Source organism: Heteronotia binoei, chromosome 17 (genome assembly GCF_032191835.1).
Source record: "Heteronotia binoei isolate CCM8104 ecotype False Entrance Well chromosome 17, APGP_CSIRO_Hbin_v1, whole genome shotgun sequence".
Classification (NCBI taxonomy): Eukaryota; Metazoa; Chordata; class Lepidosauria; order Squamata; family Gekkonidae; genus Heteronotia; species Heteronotia binoei.
This window is the reverse complement of record NC_083239.1, coordinates 12,549,801-12,568,595: the sequence shown is the minus strand read 5'-3', so window position 1 is coordinate 12,568,595 and position 18,795 is coordinate 12,549,801. Positions and strand designations below refer to the sequence as shown.

General features: G+C 46.4%; 1 protein-coding gene across 1 annotated transcript in view; it reads right to left on the bottom strand.

The window, feature by feature from the left end:
- The window catches only part of MFSD2A (MFSD2 lysolipid transporter A, lysophospholipid), a 46,711-nt gene extending 38,339 nt beyond the window's left edge, over positions 1-8,372 (bottom strand). Inside the window, exon 1 of the mRNA XM_060258353.1 lies at positions 7,978-8,372. Coding sequence (XP_060114336.1) covers positions 7,978-8,067 — 90 coding nt within the window. The 5' untranslated portion in view covers positions 8,068-8,372. The remainder of the gene's footprint in view (positions 1-7,977) is intronic.
- Between the last annotated feature and the right edge of the window lie 10,423 nt (positions 8,373-18,795).

Here is an 18,795-nt window from a genome sequence, read left to right as displayed (position 1 = left end):
TGCTGGAATGGCCTTGGGTCAGCCATAGCTCTGGCAGAGGGTGTCCTTGAAAGGGCAGCTGCTGTGAGAGCCCTCTCCAGCCCCACCCACCTCACAGGGTGTCTGTTGTGGGGGAGGAAGGGAAAGGAGATTGTGAGCTGCTCTGAGACTCTTCGGAGTGGAGGGCGGGATATAAATCCAATATCATCATCTTCTTCTTCTTCTACCCACCCACCTGCACTGCTGGAAACTGATTGTATTTCAGTGACAATGATGGACGGAGGAGGATAAATCAGTTCACACCTATTTCACTGCTATCAGGACAGACAATTTTAAAAGCCTGAAGTAAAATGGATCTAATATCACCCTCCACATGCATCATTAAATAAAATCATAGTAAGCATATGAAAAAGGCCACTAGGTAGTCTACCATGAAAGAAAGCAAAAAGAAAGATGGGGTCATTCCCAGCTGTACCACCATGTAAATCAGAAATGGAGGGGCTGAACTCAGGGCACTTGACATGCCAAACATTCTTCAATTATTGGAATGCATGTTTTATTTGTTTATTTATTGTCCACCTTTCTCATTTAGACTCAATGCACTCCATTAGGATTAGACAGATAACAAACAATGTAATAGGACTAGGATTACAGAAATCTGGAATAAAGTATTAGACACGACATGTTAAACAATGTAGAAAATGTTATTCTATAAGAAGCAAACATGGAATAGCCAGCACTTCCCAGTTCTGCAACCAAAGCCTATAGCACATGCACTGTAAGAGTGGAAGAAAGCCACCCTCACTGCAAGATCTAGAAGTTAACAAGGGTCAATTCCAGCAATTTACACCCCATCAAGTCAAATGCAATCATGTATTGCTACACATTCCTGCAAGGAATACAGGAAAAGTTGTTGAGGACATTGCAAAGGGGTAGTCAGAAATCCAGAGGAACAGAACAGAAATCCAGCAGCATCTTATGTTGTTAAGTCTTTAAGGAGCCACAGGATTTTTGTTCTGTCAAGAGCATGGCAGGGTGACATTTAGCTTGGTGCAACTAAGCCACCTCAAAGTAACTAAACAAAACAGCTTGTAATCCTGGCCTATGAGCCATTTAGATCAGTAGAAAGGCACCTAAATCACTCTGGAGCCAGCCTCATTAAGAGTTCTGGTAAGCTCAAAAGCTTGCACAAGGCTGTGCATTGATTTGGATAGTCCTGATATTAATTAATTCGTAATTATCATATGAGATTGTGTGTAGTATAACCAAGTTCACCAAAGACTATCTGGCAGCCTTAAGTTCTAGCTCTTCTGCGGCAAGCAAAACTTATTTGGGGGGCTGAGAGTTCTGAAAGAGCTGTGACTGACCCAAGGTCACCCAGCCGGCTTCATGTGGAGGAGAGGGTAATTGAACCCAGTTCTCCAGATTAGAGCCCGCCGCTCTTAATCACTACATCAACCTGGCTCTCCTAACAAAACATATTATACGGATTTTCTTCTCATGTTTTGAACTTTGCACGGCTGTATAACTTATTCTTCTCAATGGATAATTGAAGAAGATGAAGATATTGGATTTATATCCCGCCCTCCACTCCGAAGACACCCTGTGAGGTAGATGAAGATATTGGATTTATATCCTGCCCTCCACTCCGAAGAGTCTCAGAGCGGCTCACAATCTCCTTTCCCTTCCTCCCCCACAACAGACACCCTGTGAGGTAGATGAAGATATTGGATTTATATTCCACCCTCCACTCCGAAGAGTCTCAGAGCGGCTCACAATCTCCTTTCCCTTCCTCCCCCACAACAGACACCCTGTGAGGTAGATGAAGATATTGGATTTATATCCCACCCTCCACTCCGAAGAGTCACAAATAGGATCAACAGGGCAGCCAATAATCCTTGCAAGTGTTTTTTTTAAAATATGGTGATAAGGGCAAAGTCCAGATGTTCCTTGGATGCCCTCCAAGGAGCTTCAACAACATCAGCCTGTGTCAGCCGGAGAGAGGCTTGCTTTAGATCACTAACTGCTGCACAGCTCCCAGCTCATCTTTACTAGCAGAGGTCTGTTTCTTCCATTGTTCGAGGGTGATTAGCCTCAGACAGACAAGGCATTGTGCCAAGGAAGCACAACCGCCCGGCTCAGAATCTGTGTGTGCAGCCAGCGACACCCCCCGAGACTATTCTGAACTCTGCTTCTTGCAATACCCAGCCTGCCAGCTAGGCCCCTCCACAGTCTCAGCCATTTATTTCATGCCTATTTGGGAAACCAAGAGAAGGAAAGTCTGGAACAGGGGTCATCAGCCTTTTATAACTTTGTAAGAGCCAGACAAGACAACGTTACAATTCAGAGCAGGAGATCAACGAAGGGCCTTTATAACCCTGTCTGCATAACAGAAAATATACAACTTGAGGGACTAAAAACTGACATGTTGATTATTAATTTATCCGAGGGGTGCCCAAACTGCAGCTTGGGAACCAAATGTGGCTTCTTCACACACATTGTGTGGCTCTTGAAGCCCCACTGTCCTGTCAGCCAGCTTGGAGAAGGCATTTGTCTCTTTAAATCATTTCTCCAAGCCAGCTGCGTCTTGGAGAATGCATTTAAAGTTGCTTTCTTTCCACCTCAACCTCCATCCCCCTTAACCTTAACTATTTGCTTTCCTTCCTTCCTGCTCTCAAACACCAGACAGTCATGTCTTGCGGTTTTCAAACATCAGACATTTATCCTATATGGGTCTTAATGTTAAGCAATTTGGGCCAGCATGGATCTATAAAGCATCTGCAGACCCAGCACAGTCTGTTGGGAGTCTTATTATGAAGCAGTGCACCTTCAAGTTCTCACAATACCAAATTTGCACAAAAACACCCTAAATTGAAGCTCAAGACATACTTCTGTCTTCCAAAAGGGAAAACTGTGCCCCCAAATGTTTACTCTGTGAATGCAAGAGTAAACAGCAGTCTTTAAAGTACTCCATTTGGGGGAGGGGCGGGGGGGTTAGACTATAGCATTAGCTTTTGTGGGCTAGAAGCCACCAACACGTTTTCTCACAGCAGCTTTTGAGCTTCCACATTTCTGAATGAGTCGTGGATCTTGACAGGCCTCCTGATAGGAAGGAAGCCTGCCCTGCTCAGTGACTCACATGATATCTCCTCCATTTACATAATTTTGGTGTGACTCTGCATCAGATGTGATGCACTCAGCCAATTATATGACGCAGAGAAACAGCAGATGCCTATTCCCAGCCTTGGAGGCACTGCTTGCCACGCTCTCTCACACAGCACATTAACCACTCTTTCACAGGCTTGCAATGCACCTCAAGATGCAATATGGGAGCACAGGTTCAGCTCCATGCCATCAGCTACAGTTTTAAGAGCAGTTCTGAAGTCAGCGTTTAGCGTATGATGATTATTTATCTTACAGCTGCAAGGAAATTTTACTACATGAAAAAAAAAAGGTTTGATTCCCTAAACCTACACAGAGATTCCAGATTCACAGAATAAAAGTTTAGCAGGGGGTGGGAGAACCAAGCAATTTCTCAAGCATTTTCTCAAGACATTTAACTGTACGTATAACTTGTCTTTTTTAAAATTAAAATAAAGTGAAATGACAGCATGGAACATTCAACGTACAAAGTCTCAGATTTCAACTTCTCTAAGAAGACTGTAGTTCTTTTGGAAGCAGAGAAAGTTTCAAGCCTAACTGCAGATGGAACTTAAGAGGGAATTAATTGGGGGGGGGGGCAGTTTCAAGATCAGTCCCTCTATTTTGATCCTGCTCTTCTCGAGGTCTGGGGCTACATCTGCCTCCCCCCAAATCTTTTCATCCCACCTCCAGCCTGCTCAACAACATGTCCACGGCATCAGCACAGTGTATTCCAGGATTGGTTAGCAGCCCAATTCTCAAGAAAAATGGCTGGATAATTTAAGAGCTACAAAGAGAACAAGGAGCTACCTTTGGGTCTCTCACTGTGCTTTAGGGTCCCCAAATTCAGGCAGACCTTGCAAATGTCGCCCTCAGGCCAAAACTTTTGCCCAACCTGGCCTATAAACAGCAGAATGTAATTGAGAATTCTGTGCAAATGAGCCCCCCCCCCAAAAAAACAAACACAAACAAACACAAGCAACACAGAGCATGTAAACTTACATCCTGAGCAATGGGGGTGGGGAATAGAGGCACTATACATAAAGTATTTTAAAAATCCCATCCTGGTAAGAATTCTCACCTGATCAGTTCCTGATAAATAGCACTGTTTTGTTTTTTAATGAACACAGTTGTCAGATCCATCATTCTCAATAAAACTCAAATATAGTCATAAGGTTTGCTACACGGCCATCTTTCCATCAGTAAACCTTCCAGGTGCCAAATTAACCCAAGAGGTTACCTGTGCTACCCTTTGGTCTGCGGTCAAAAAAACTTATGGTACATAAACCAGCAGATAAAACATTCACAAGAACAGAATGGGTTTGGTTGCTAACCATAGAGCATTTGCAGTCATGCATGACCCTGCAAGGATTAACCGTCTACTTCAGTACAGATATCATTACAGAAAGTGCATGATTTCTCTGAAGTGAGCAATTATTTTTATTGCAAAAATAAGGTCTTTCCTTAATACCCCAAATATAGAGCTTTGGTGTTCATATTAATCAGCAACAGCCCTGTAAGGAAGGCCACCACGAGCCCCATACCGCACATGAGAGAGAGGACAGTGGTTTTAAAACAATGGCTTAACAAAAACCACTTAAGTCAACCCAGAAAGGAAGTATAATTTGAACTGGAAGGAATGGGGGGTGGAGAGGAAATGCCCCGGCTCCACATTCTTTGCCATTGCACTTCACCAACTGTGTGCTTCCACCAGGAACTCAAGGTAAGATCCACATGGCTGGCTGTGCAACCTCTGAAACTATAGCAAGTCAGAAGTACAGAAGCATGCACAAAGATTCATCCCTAGTCCAGAAAGCAACACCAATGAAGGAGATTTAAGATATGCATCAGAACCAGAGGCAGCCAAGAAAAAGAAGAGCGATTCAGAATCAGTGACATAAAATGAAACAACTTCAAGTTGAAGAGCACAGCTGCCTCTGCGGGGGGCGGGGAAGAGAGTTAAGGCAGCTTTGCAGAAAAGCTGGCAATTCAGAGAAGAGAGGGAGGGGCTGAACAGGACGCGTAGGCCAACCAGACCAGTGTCATCATGTTTTGGAGGCTTTGCAGCCTGGCCTCTACAGGAACTAGGCTGCCATGGCTCCTTCCACCCTGCCTTTCTGGGTGTCATAAACAGAAGAGAGCCTGCTTTAGGAAGATTCAGGAGAAGAAGAAGATATTGGATTTATATCCCGCCCTCCACTCCAAAGAGTCTCAGAGCGGCTCACAATCTCCTTTCCCTTCCTCCCCCACAACACACACCCTGTGAGGTGGGTGGGGCTGGAGAAGGCTCTCACAGCAGCTGCCCTTTCAAGGACAACCTCTGCCAGAGCTATGGCTGACCCAAGGCCATGCTAGCAGGTGCAAGTGGAGGAGTGGGGAATCAAACCCGGTCCTCCCAGATAGGAGTCTGCACACTTAACCACTACACCAAACAGGCTCTCCAAACAGAAGGTTGCTATCAGCATTCCATCACACACACCATTCCTGACACATTCCACAGGCCCCCCTGAACCTTGGTTTCCCTTCTGTTGTGAATTGTTGACATGAAGCAGGGAAGTTGCAAGACCAATCTGACCATATAGCTCACAGAAGACAAGAAAAGCTGCTCGTGTGGAGGGGAGCTGTCGCCCCCACCATAGCCCGTTTCAGATCTCACATGGTTGCTTCTGAGCAGCAGTCATATTCCAGGCCAGTGCTTTCATTGTGTGCATGATCAGTGTAAACGATGCAATGGGTGCAATGACCTCCAAGCAGCCGTATGAAGGACACAAATGCCTCCGCTGAACCAGCAAAAAGTGACTGTAACCTGCTGAGAATTTTTTAAAAAGCAATCTACCTCAAAAAAACACCTCTGCAATTGCTTTATAGCTACCTATTTAGCTTTGCATGCACACAGGTCCGTAAGCCTGGCTAAGAAATTGGCACCGCCGTAACTGAAATGACTCCCCCCAGCACTGGCGGTGGAGCACCATCAAATCACAGCCAACTTAGGGGGGACCCCCCATGGGGCTTTCAACACATGGAATGAGCCGAGGTGGTTTGCCTCTGCCTGCCTCTGCATAGCAGCCCTGGACTTCCTCAGTGGTCTTCCATCCAAGTACTTTCACCATTTCAAAGGCCTTTATTTCCTCCTCACTGCAACCCTAGGAGGAGGATAACGTTTGTGTCCCTATTTTACAGATTGGGGAAACCGAAGCTAACTGCACTTCCTAGAGAAGTCAGACTAATCGAATCAGTGGAATTTATATCCAAGTTTACAACTGTACGATAAGTCTCAAGGTTAACCGTTACTGCTGTTACTTCCTCGTAGCATTTGCACAGTACACTCTGAGTTAACATCCGGCATAAAACTCTCCTGAAAGTTCCCTCGATCTTTAAGGGTAGCCGCCACCCACCCACCCACACAACAGCCAGAAAAGACTGTTACCATCCTGTGCACATTGGTCTTGAATAAACCCCATCGGATTCCGCGGGGCTTACTTCCAAGTAAAACATGCACAAGAAGAGAGCTGCGAGTTCCTAGGGATGCTTCGTAATCCAAACGGGGATTTTTGAGGGAGGGACGGCGGCTCAGCGGTAGAGCATCTGCTTGGGAAGCAAAAGGTCCCAGGTTCAATCCCTGGCATCTCCAAAAAAGGGTCCAGGCAAAGAGGTGCGAAAAACCTCAGCTTGAGACCCTGGAAAGCCGCTGCCAGTCTGAGTAGACAAGACTGACTTTGATGGACCGAGGGTCTGATTCAGTATAAGGCAGCTTCATATGTAGGAGGGACGGTGGCTCAGTGATAGAGCATCTGCTTGGGAAGCAGAAGGTCCCAGGTTCAATCCCTGGCATCTCCCAAAAAGGGTCCAGGCAAAGAGGTGTGAAAAACCTCAGCTGGAGACCCTGGAGAGCCGCAGCCAGTCTGAGAAGACAATACTGACTTTGATGGACCGAGGGTCTGATTCAGTAGAAGGCAGCTTCATATGCTCATATATGTTCAACAGATTCCGCTGAGTTTTCTGAGCAACCCGAGCGAGGAATGGGTTTGTTCCTTCTTCGTTCCGCGCCAGGGGGCTTTCCTTCCCCCCACCCCAGCTCCGGAAGACGAAGGGAAACGCGCGCTAGAAACACACAGGGCGCGTCCCCTTTAAGAGAAGTTTCCTCGGGCCTCTATGAATGAACTTCAGCGAGCGCCGGAGCCCATTGACTACTCCCGGAGGGAGGCGAGGGCGACCCCCCGCTCAGCCCAAGTGCCCCCCAGGCCACCTCCTCCAGCTATGAGTGCGGGGGGCAGGCAGGCAGGCACGCCGCCAGCGGGGAAGGGGGAAAGCGAGCGGGCTGCCGCTGCACGCTGAAGCCGAGGAGGCGCACCCCTCCCGCCGCCCCCCGGGGAAGGCGATCCCCGCGGCTGCCGAGCGCTTCCCACCCCGCAGCCAGAGAGACAGGTCTCACCCGCCCAACCAGCCCTTCTCCCACGAAGACAGAAGCGGCTCCTTATAAGGAAAGCGCCCCCTCGGTGGATTCGAAGCCCGTGTCGACACCACCATCCCGCAGCAGGGAGGGGAGGAAAAAAACGAGGGCGGGAAAGACGCGCCCGGGACATTTCCCTTGACCCCCCCCCCCCCCCTGCCTGCAAAGCAACTCCTTTTCGTCCCGAACCTGAACCAGGTTTTTGCCCTTCTCTCCCCGCCTTTCTTTCAGAACGCATCCAGGTTCCTCCACCTGCAGCTCCCCACTTGTCTCTCGTCGGAATCAAGCCCTCGCCTCCTCCACCGGACTCCCGTCCAGGGCGCTCGGGGAACTTCTGACGCCTGCCCCACACATCTCGGAGGAACTCATCCCACCACACCCACACTCCCACCCAGACCTTCTCCTACCTTAGGACGCATTAACTCCTCTTGCTTTAGAATACTCTGCTGTAAGAGTCCCGCCGACGAAACGTTTTCTGCGCCTTCTCCTTTGGCCATTGGAAGTTAAAAGAGGAGGTGTATTGGGGGGGAGGGGACCCAGTGCCGCTCCTTTTTCTTCTTTCCTGCGGAATTGCTCTTTCTCTCTCTCGGGCGCGCTCCCCCTTTGCAGCAGAAAGAAAAAGCTCCCGAGAAGAGCGCCCGTGAGAAGCTGCAGGCGAATTCTCTGGTAAGGCTAAAGGAGAAAGCAGCGCCGCCACAATGCAAAAGAATGAATGAGTTCCCTCGGTTCAGTCGCGGCTGATCAAGTTTCATTCCACGCCGCCTGCCCAGACCCCGCCCCCTATGCCGACGAGGGACAGCGTGGGGGGGCGGGAGAAAGTGGTTCCTCTCTTCCGGGGAAGGGGCGGGGCGTCCTTAATTGGAGCGCGCGGCATCCGATGTCTTGGAGCCAATCGGCGGCGGCGGCGCTGCAAACACCTCCGCTTTACCCCCACCTCCTGACGTCACGCTTGGGCTGAGTTGCCGTCTGCTGAAAGCAGAGGGAGATTGCCCGGCTCAGACCGGCCTAATTTTAGCTTCTCCACCTGCTGGGAGCTTTAGGCTGTGGGATCTGCTGACTGCTGGCCGAGCTAACCTGCGCGCATCTGAGATTGATTTCATCCCTTTTGGAGAGAGGAAAAGGAAAGAGGGGGATGGCTCAAAGTGAGAAACTTGACCCAATCCCAGTTTTCCAGATCAACCAGGCTTCACTGGTGGTGGGTAATGATTAGGGAAGCTTACTAGGCGACCTTGAGTTCGTCACTCTCTTTCAGCCTCGCCTACCGCACAGGGCTGTTGTAATGCTGATAAAATATTGGAGGGGGAAGTGAGGTTGTAAGCCACTTTGGCCCCTCCCCCTTGAGTAAAAAAAACTGTTGGAAGAGAAAGACTTGGCGCTGTCCCTTTGTCTCAGCCTCCAGAGAGGGGTTACAAGAGAATCAGATAGGCAAACTATGGGCAACAAGGCTTTTATTGGTAGAAAAAGCCCAACAGGAACTCATTTGCATATTAGGTCACACCCCCTGATGTCACCATTGTTTCACACAGGGCTTTTTTGTAGAAAAAGCCCAGCAGGGGCTCATTTGCATATTAGGCCACATCCCCTGACGCCAAGCCAGCCAGAACTCTGTTCCTGTGTGTTCCTACTCAAAAAAAGCCCTAATGCACATCCTTGTTTACTCTTCGGCCTCTGTCCCTTTGATGCGTAGACTGATACATTCTTAGGGAGCAATTTCCTCTCTTCTAACCTCACACTTCACACATACACAAAAAGAATACATTATTCTTTATCATTGAACAATGGATACAGGGGCACTCTTCCCTGCATGCATACTCATCCTAGGCAGTTAGAATAGATCTCTGTCTCTCATCTATATTGTCTAGACTGGAGTTCCATATAATAAAGAACTCTTATTAGTTTTTAACTTGACCACTGGCTCTGTGTAGCTTTATAAATCTGCTTGCACACTCAGTACCGGTACAAGGTGCTGGTTATCACCTTTAAAGCCCTATATGGCCTGGGACCTGCCTACCTGAGGGACCGTCTCTCCCCATACGTTCCCCAGAGAGTACTGAGGTCTGGGACTCAAAATCTTCTCACCATCCCCGGGCCTAAGGAAGTTCGTCTCAAGACAACCAGAGACAGGGCCTTCTCCACAATGGCCCCAACATGGTGGAACCAGCTGCCGGAAGAGGTGAGGGCCCTGCGGGATCTTACTCAGTTCTGCAGGGCCTGTAAGACAACCCTCTTCCGGTTAGCCTACGCCTGACTGGATAAATGTAGCTTACTAGATTTTTGTGATTTATACAGTATAGTTTTAATGTTGAAATTTTAAGGTTTTTAGGTCTTTAAATGCTTATTTTTTAATTGTAATAACTTTGCTCCTGTTTTATTGTTTTATCGTTTGCTGTGAGCCGCCCTGAGCCACTCTGTGGGAAGGGCGGGGTATAAGTTACGGAATAAATAAATAAATAAATACCAAAGCTTTGCTGCTTGGTTAACCTAGCGCGCTCTGCTATATTGATAGTGATTCCTGGTAGTACTAAAATTAGAGAATACAACACATATAAAATATGTACAGTAAATGTCATTTTAGGGTTCCTTTGATAGTCTCACTTAGTCCCTCTCAAAGGGTGCACCAGTGTCTCTGCCTGAGTCCCTGTTCTGTCCTGTTAGGATCAGAGATGCAGGGCTGGTTCAAGATACTCAAGGTACGCTTCAACACTTCCCCTGGGCCTCTGATGGCTGGGGGTGAGCTGAAACACTCCAGTGGATCAGGGGTCCCTCTTTACTGTGCAAGCAGTAAGGCTTACAGAGATGATATGGCAAGCCTCCAACTGTGTTAGTCTTTAAGGAGCTGCAAGATTCCTAGTTATTTTGCCTCGTCCTCCAAGGCTGCCTTGGGAAAGTTTGAATGATCAAATTGCTACAGGATGGCATGACCTATGAACATACGAAGCTGCCTTATACTGAATCAGACCCTCCTTGGTCCATCAAAGTCAGTCTTGTCTACTCAGACTGGCAGCGGCTCTCCAGGGTCTCAAGCTGAGGTTTTTCACACCTATTTGCTTGGATCCTTTTTAGTTGGCGATGCCGGGGATTGAACCTGGGACCTTCTGCTTACCAAGCAGATGCTCTACCACTGAGCCACCATCCCTCCCCTAATGACCCAGCGCAGACTGACTCGAATGAATGAACACTCCACCACCACTCAACCTGGACAGATGTCTTAAACCAGAAGCTTCTTCCAATGCATGAAATGAATCTTCAACACACACAGAGAAAAAATTGTGACAGGTAGCATATACATAGTGTTGCCAGCTTCTAAACAGGTCTGCCTGTCCTTTTAATATCAATATGATCTGCAGCGATTATCAGGTAATGTGATTGAGCTGCAGGCCATGAAAAGCTTCACTGCCCCTTTCCATTTATCAAACCTCTGTTAAAAGGACAGGGCGGGGTTCCCTGCCCCACTGGCAACCTGGCATGACGTAAATAAATAACAAAAATAAATAAATGCACGTAACTCTTTCTCCCTGCTTTGTTTTCTCTGATGCAAATCATCCTTGGAGCTGGACTTTGCCTCACAGGGAGGGGGAGAGAATATGCAAGTAACTGGTAACTGTGTATTTTCACTTAGCAGCTCCGGGTGGTAAAAAAGTCATTATAGTTTTTTTAAAAAATGGTATGGGAAAAAGGATTCCATGCTGATGGAGCACAAGCTGTATGTGTGCTTTTTGTGGTGTCCCAGTAAAGACACATGCCACTGCATTTTGAATCAGCTGAAGCTTCTGGATCAATTTCAAGGGTTGCCTTGCATAGAGCAAGTTACAGTAGTCTAATCTGGAGGTGACCATTGTATGGGGTTGTGAGGATAAAATGGGGGAAGGGAGAGCTATGCTCTTCATGTGCCCATTGGGTAGAAAAGCCGGATATAGTTGTCTAGATAAACCATCACCAAAAAAGTGTTAAGCAGCAGAGAAGAAATACGGTTTTATGTTTTATTATAAACCTGGGCAACATTGACTATTTTTTTTTGTTTTCCACTTAGGGTGGAATCGGTGAGGGGGGTTGTTGCAGAGCTGAAAGAAAAGTCAGTTAACACATGTTAGTGCCTGATAATTATGCCACTGTATGTGTGCGTTATGTGTACACAATGTTCATGTTTTTGTTAAACATCTCTGAATGCTCCCCTGCCATCGATTGTGTCAAGAACACTTTGAACTCAATGGACTCCCCACACTGAAAGCAGAAGAAATTCCCGCAATGGCCTGAAGGCTCATGGCATGTTTGTGTTTATGGAAAGTTATGGTTGGTGTTAAGTTCAAACAGTGTAGCTGCTCTGCTTCTCAGATGGAAAGTGGACCTCTCTGTGGCAGATGGATATGGCCAGTTTTCAAGAGGAAATATTTCAGTAGTGGGGATTCTCACATCTTTTAAAGAGGGAGTTCATTGCCCTTTCCCCTCTTACTGTTGCAACTTTTTAATTACAGTCCTAAGAACACTTTCCTGGGAATAAGCACCATTGAATAAAGCGGGAGTTATATTTGAGTACATAGGTTTAGGATTGCTTCATTCATTTCCAAGAAGCTGGCAGCTTAAGCTGGGTGCCTCTGAATTTATGAAGACAACTTTCAAAAAGCAAGATCCAGGCGGGCAGCCATGTTGGTTTGAGGTAGTTGAACAAAGCAGGAGTCAAGTTGCCCCTTTAAGACCAACCAAGTTCTGAATAAAATTTGGTTGGTCTTAAAGGGGCAACTTGACTCCTGCTTTTTCAAAAAGCAAGATGCTTCTGGGCATGTCCTATTATCTACCCCGTGTGATGTGGGGAAAAGCCTACACTTTGGCAGATGAAAGTTTAATGAATTAACTAAAGTAGCCAGTTAAAATCCATGCAATGGAAAGTATTTCTTTAATGGCTGCTTATCCTACTGAAGCATCAACCTCAAAAACTCATCTGCCTGCTGGGATTGTAATTCTTGTCTACAACACTGCCAGTGTTACACTGGGCAGTCCTGAGAAGGTTAAGAACATAAGAGAAGCCATGTTAGATCAGGCCAATGGCCCATCCAGTTTCCTACTCATAGATAAGGAATCATGTGCATGAACTGGATGTCCGTGTCTCAGACTCAAACCATGCATGTTTGAATTTGGAAGCTGCCCATCTCCATTGTGTAAACCATTTATTTCCTTAAATGTCCTTAAATTTCTATCCCGCCCTCTCCGCAAGCAGACATTTATATTTACAATTTAAAATCAATATAATACAGTTACAATTAAAACTATTTCGTGGTGCTGTGTCACTTCAGTTTAGGCGGGTTCTTCTTTCCTGATAGTGATCATATGGTATCGTAGCTCTATAATGATGAGGGGTGACAGTCCTCTCCTGGTTAGATATTAAAGGCCTGTCGGAACAGCTCAGTTTTGCAGGCCCTGTGGAAAGTAGAGAGATCCCAGAGGGCCCTTATGGCCTCTGAGAGAGCATTTCACATTTCTGGTGCTGCCACCAAGAAGGCCCTAGCCTGGCATAGGCTGGAGCATAGCCTGGCCTCCTTTGGTCCGGGGATGGACAGTAGATTTTGTGTCCCTGAATACAGTGCTCTCTGGGGAACATGCAGAGAAAGGTGGTCCCATAGATAGGCAGGCCCCTGACCATAAATCACGAAACACTGTGTTACAACAATCTCTATATCAATAAATTTCAACAAAGTTGATTTCAATTTATTGTTTCGATTTTTGTATTCTACTTAAAGCAATAGATCCATATATATTTTACAACAACACTTATAGTCTTTTATATCTGTATCTGTTGTAAGCACAATCCATAACACTCAACACAGAAATGTCCTTCCAATCACCAACCTACTCAATGTTTGATGTTGATTGCAGCAATTCTAGGCAAATCCAAACAATGTGGGTTAGGGTTGCCAATCCCCAGGTGGGGGCAGGGGATCCCCCGGTTTGGAGGCCCTCCCTCCGCTTCAGGGTTGTCAGAAAGCAGGGGGAGGGGAGGGAAATGTCTGCTGGGAACTCTATTATTCCTATGGAGATTTATTCCCATAGAAAATCATGGAGAATTGATCCTTGGGTGTCTGGGGCTCTGGGGGCCCTGTTTTTTGGGGTAGAGGCACCAAATTTTCAGTATAGCATCTAGTGCCTCTCCCCCCAAACCCCCCAAGTTTCAAAAAGATTGGACCAGGGGGTCCAATTCTATGAGCCCCCAAAAAGGTGCCCCTATCCTTCATTATTTCCTATGGAAGGAAGGAATTGAAAAAGTGTGCTGTCCCTTCAAATGTGATGGCCAGAACTCCCTTTGGAGTTCAATGATGCTTGATCTTGGCTCCACCCCTAATGTCTCCTGGCTCCACCCCCAAAGTCTCCTGACTCCATCCCCAAAGTCCCCAGATATTTCTTGAATTGGACTTGGCAACCCTAATGTGGGTGATGAATACAGTAGTAGTAAATTTCCTTCACTCACAGCGTGCTGAGAATCTTTTTCTTACATAGGGTTGCCAAGTCCAATTTAAGAAATATCTGGGGACTTTGGGGGTGGAGCCAGGAGACTTTGGGGGTGGAGCCAGAAGGCATTAGGGGTGGGGCCAAGATCAAGGCTGTGACAAGCATAATTGAACTCCAAAGGGAGTTCTGGCCATCACATTTAAAGGGACGGCACACCTTTTCAATGCTTTCCTTCCATAGGAAATAATGAAGGATAGGGGCACCTTCTTTTGGGGCTTATAGAATTGGACCCCCCAGACCAATCGTTTTGAAACTTGGGGGATATTTTGGGGAGAGGCACTAGATACTGTATTGAAAATTTGGTGCCTCTACCTCAAAAAACAGCCTCCCCAGAGCCCCAGATACCCGCAGATCAATTCTCCCATTATTTTCTATGGGAATAAATCTCCATAGGGAATAACAGAGTTTCCAGCAGACATTTCCCTCCCCTCCCCCCGCTTTCTGACGACCCTGAAGCGGGGGGAGGGTCTCCAAACCGGGGGATCCCCTGCCCCCACCTGGGGATTGGCAACCCTATTCTTACAACATGCAGCGACATGCACCCCAGGCTCTAAGGCATGTTTCTACAAAGAAATCTTCTGGCCACAATTATCAATGGGAAGCAGTGCTCAAGGCTACAGTTCACACCAGCAATACGCTAAACTTCATTGGCATCAAGGGCTCTCAATGATGAGAACTATTGGCCAAATATATGGATCTGTTGCTTTAAGTAGAATACCAAAATTGAAACAATGGATTGAAATCAACTTCGTTGACGTTTATTGAGATTGAGATTGTTGTAACACAGTGCTTCATTGTTTTGGCAAACCTTTACACTGTGGTTTCCCCTGTTGTGTGCCCATCTCCATTGTGTGACATTCAATGAGGTGTTTGTTCCAATGTGCATCTCCACTCAACTGCTGATGGCATTGTGTACTTGTATCTCATGGAAAGTCATAGTCAACTGTGCAGAAGAAGAAGAGTACGTTTTTGTACCCACTTTTCTTTACCTCAAAGCAGCTTACCATCGCTTTTCTCTTCCTTTCCACCCAGCAGGCACTTGGTGAGGACGGCGGTGGAACTGAGAGAGTTCTCTCAGAACTGTGATTGACTCAAGGTCACCCAGCGGGCTTCATGTGGAGGAGGAGTGGGGAATCAAAGCCAGTTTACCAGACTAGAGTCGTCCACCCTTAACCACTAAACCACACTGGCTCTTATGGAGCTATAACAGCCAATTTACTCTTGCAGTCCTGCTTCCACAAGCAGCTAATTTTCTCTAGATCAGGATGACTATAGGGTTCCAAGGGCATCCTAACCTTAGGAAATCTGATTTCTCAAACAAAAGGAATTTGAGCATAAGAACTCCTGGGGGGAGTTCATTCTCATATATCCTTGACAGCTGAATCAGAGTGCAGGAATCCGACAGAGAATTTCTGATGGAGAACATGACTCTGGGGCATCTTTGAGTATTAGTTCTCTGCAAGCCAACAACCACATTCTATGCTCTATTCACCTGTTGGGGTTTAGAGGTCAAATTCTTTCTGGTATTTGGTCCTGCAACTCCTTTATGGTGTTCAAGTTTCCATGAGACGTCACCTTCATCCAACACTAAAGTTCTTTCCCTCAACAGTTGTTCCCTCAGCTGACCAGGTCTTTGTGTTTGTTGCAAGACAGCACAAAGACAGGGCTAAATATTCATTTGGATAAGAGATGGTCATAGTTTCTGTCTCGAGAGTTCCTAAATAATGCTTGGTGGGAAAAGTGGCATCTTTAAGATCAACAAAGTTTTATTCTGCGTATAAGCTTTCCTGTGCATACACATTTCTTCAAATATATTGAATCAAAACTCACCAACAATTACATATAGGTAGAGAGAGCATAGGGAGGGTATTGCCAGGAAGGGCTAACTAGAGTAAAGATGCATGGGTATGGCTGGGTACAGACCGGCAGCTTCAGGCGCACAGGAGGCATCTCAAATCGGGCTGGTTCAAAATGGAGTGGATTATTCCCAGTCAGATGCTCCCATATGAGTCACCCTTATTCCACATGGGGAGTGCTTTGGCATGATCAGATGGCTGTTGCGCATCATCCCCTTAGTACAGTTTGGGTTTCTTCCCCCCCCCCTCCTATTCATTTTAGTGGCCATGCACATATGTGTTCGTGCGCTCAGTGGATATGTTTTTCTCAAAAAGCCCAAAGTGGCTTGGGGTGGCCTGGCAAGTTCCCACTGCCAATCCACCTCGGTTGTGAGCTCCCACGTTCAGACTCTGGGAAAGGCAGATGGTGTGCGGCAGAAGAATTTGCTACCACTTTGTAAGTAGTAGCTTTGAGCTGCCTCAGAAACACCAGGGGACAGGGTGAGTACGGGAGCCTGACGGGCAGCAGGGATGCACATTTTGACGATTTTGAAATCCGCCTGCCAGCTGTCCCTGTGTCAGTTTAAAGTGCCAGTCTGGACCCACCCTAACTGAGCAATAAATATAGCTTAAAATTGGATTAAGGCAATTGATAAGTGTGGCAGAACCAAAGTCCATTCTTACTAGGGTTGCCAAGTCCAATTCAAGAAATATCTGAGGACTTTGGGGGTGGAGCCAGAAGACTTTGGGGGTGCAGCCAGGAGACATTAGGGGTGGAGCCAAGATCAAGGCTGTGACAAGCATCATTGAACTCCAAAGGGAGTTCTGGCCATCACATTTAAAGGAACAGCACACTCTTTCAATGCCTTCCTTCCATAGAAAGTAATGAAGGATAAGGGCACCTTCTTTTGGGGCTCATAGAATTGAATCCCCTGGTCCAATCTTTTTGAAGCTTGGGGGGTATTTTAGGGAGAGGCACTAGATGCTATACTGAAAATTTGGTGCCTATACCCCAAAAAACAGCCCCCCCAGAGTCCCAGATACCTGCAGATCAATTCTCCATGATTTTCTATGGGAATAAATCTCCATAGGGAATAATAGAGTTCCCAGCAGACATTTTCCTCCCCTCCCCCCGCTTTCTGATGACCCTGAAGCGGGGGGAGGGCCTCCAAACTGGGGGATCCCCTGCCCCCACCTGGGGATTGGCAACCCTAATTCTTACTCAAAAATGGGCCTTAGCAGCTTTAGAGAGTATATTGAGGACAGAAATTCACATGTCTCCACCTAAGTCAAAATTCTGTCACAGTAAGACCTGTAAATAGCAGCAGATTAGCACACAGCATAATAAAAGCATTTACAGATGCAAGAACTCCAATATTTAGATTAATCCGATTTTAGCCATATTTATTGCTCAGTTACTTATGCATCTTGACTCTAACTTGACTCTAACTTCTTGGCATCTTGACTTCCTGGCAACACCCTCTCCATCCTCTACATATATGTAATGGTTGGTGTTTCAATATATTTGAAGTGCGCATGCACACAAAAGCTCACACCCAGAATAAAATTTTGTTGGTCTTAAAGGTGCCACTGGACCCAGACTTCATTCTGCTGCTTCAGACCAACACAACTACCTACATGAACACTTAGCGAAAGTTTTTAGTGCAGAAGGCTGACTTAATCTCTTGGCAGGCAGCAGAAAGAGAAAGGAAGCAAAGGGAAGGATCACACTGATCTACATTAGAATTCTGTGACCTCTAAAAACTGCCTCTTTCTTCCTGGTCATCTGGTGACAAGTGGTGCAAAACATGTGCAATATTAATGAATGACAGGCTGTGGTCAAATTGAGACATTTAGGAAATAACAGCATATTGAGGAAAACCCTTTGCTAATATAAGGGTAAAGATTTTGAAACTATTTCCCCTCAGGCTGCCACTTGGGGTTCAGAAACCAACATCACTCCAAGTTTGGCAAGTTGCTGTTTGACTTGAAAAGTCATTCTACGGGCAGATGTGACATACAATGAATATCTTTCCCGTAACAGTACCATGTAGCATTAAGAATGTCACTGTGGTGTTTACACAGCATAAGCAGAATCTAGGCAAGTTGGATGCATCTGTAGAATGCTTCAGCACATATCTAAATCTGGAAAGGTCTCCTTTCATATGATCCACCCTTTAAATGTCATAATCATATTATTAATAATATTTTCTATGTCTAATGGTAAAGCAGGTGGCTCATGCCATTCATAAAAGAAGCAGAACCAAGCCATCCACAAGCAAGAGAAGTTTTTTTGGAGGGGGAAACATAGGGTGATTACAGACCAGCGCATTGGGTCAACTCAGAGACACCTCAGAAATCAACTACTAGAAAAATCCTTCCAAACAGCAACATCTGCCACCTGTCCCCACCCCATCCTCCATCCTCTGAAGAGCAGCTCAAAAACCGACCACTTTGGAAGCGGCAGCAATTTTTTAAGCTGTATACCAGTTGCCTTCTTGCTGTTTGGAAGCAGAAGGATGCAAGAGAGACGCCTTGGCATGTAAAACCGCCAAGCCATCCCAAGCCACTTCCAGCTCCCCCCAACCCCCTTAAAAACTGTCTGGAGCACATGAGTACTTAACTTGCTGGGGGGGCGGGGGGAGAGTGGTCCAGCTTCTAGGGCACCCTGCTGTCTGATCGCGCCAAACTGCCTGGTGGAAGGGATAGGGCCGCCTTGCTTTGGGGCAGCTCTTTTTGAGGTGGCCCAATTTGGGACGCCTCCCGTCTGCTCCAAAATTGTCTGTTATCACCCATACATCCTCTTTATTTTATTTTATTTTATTTTATTCATTCTTTGGAATAGTGGACTTGAAAGTAGATTGTAAAGTTATGAATAGTAGAATGTAATGG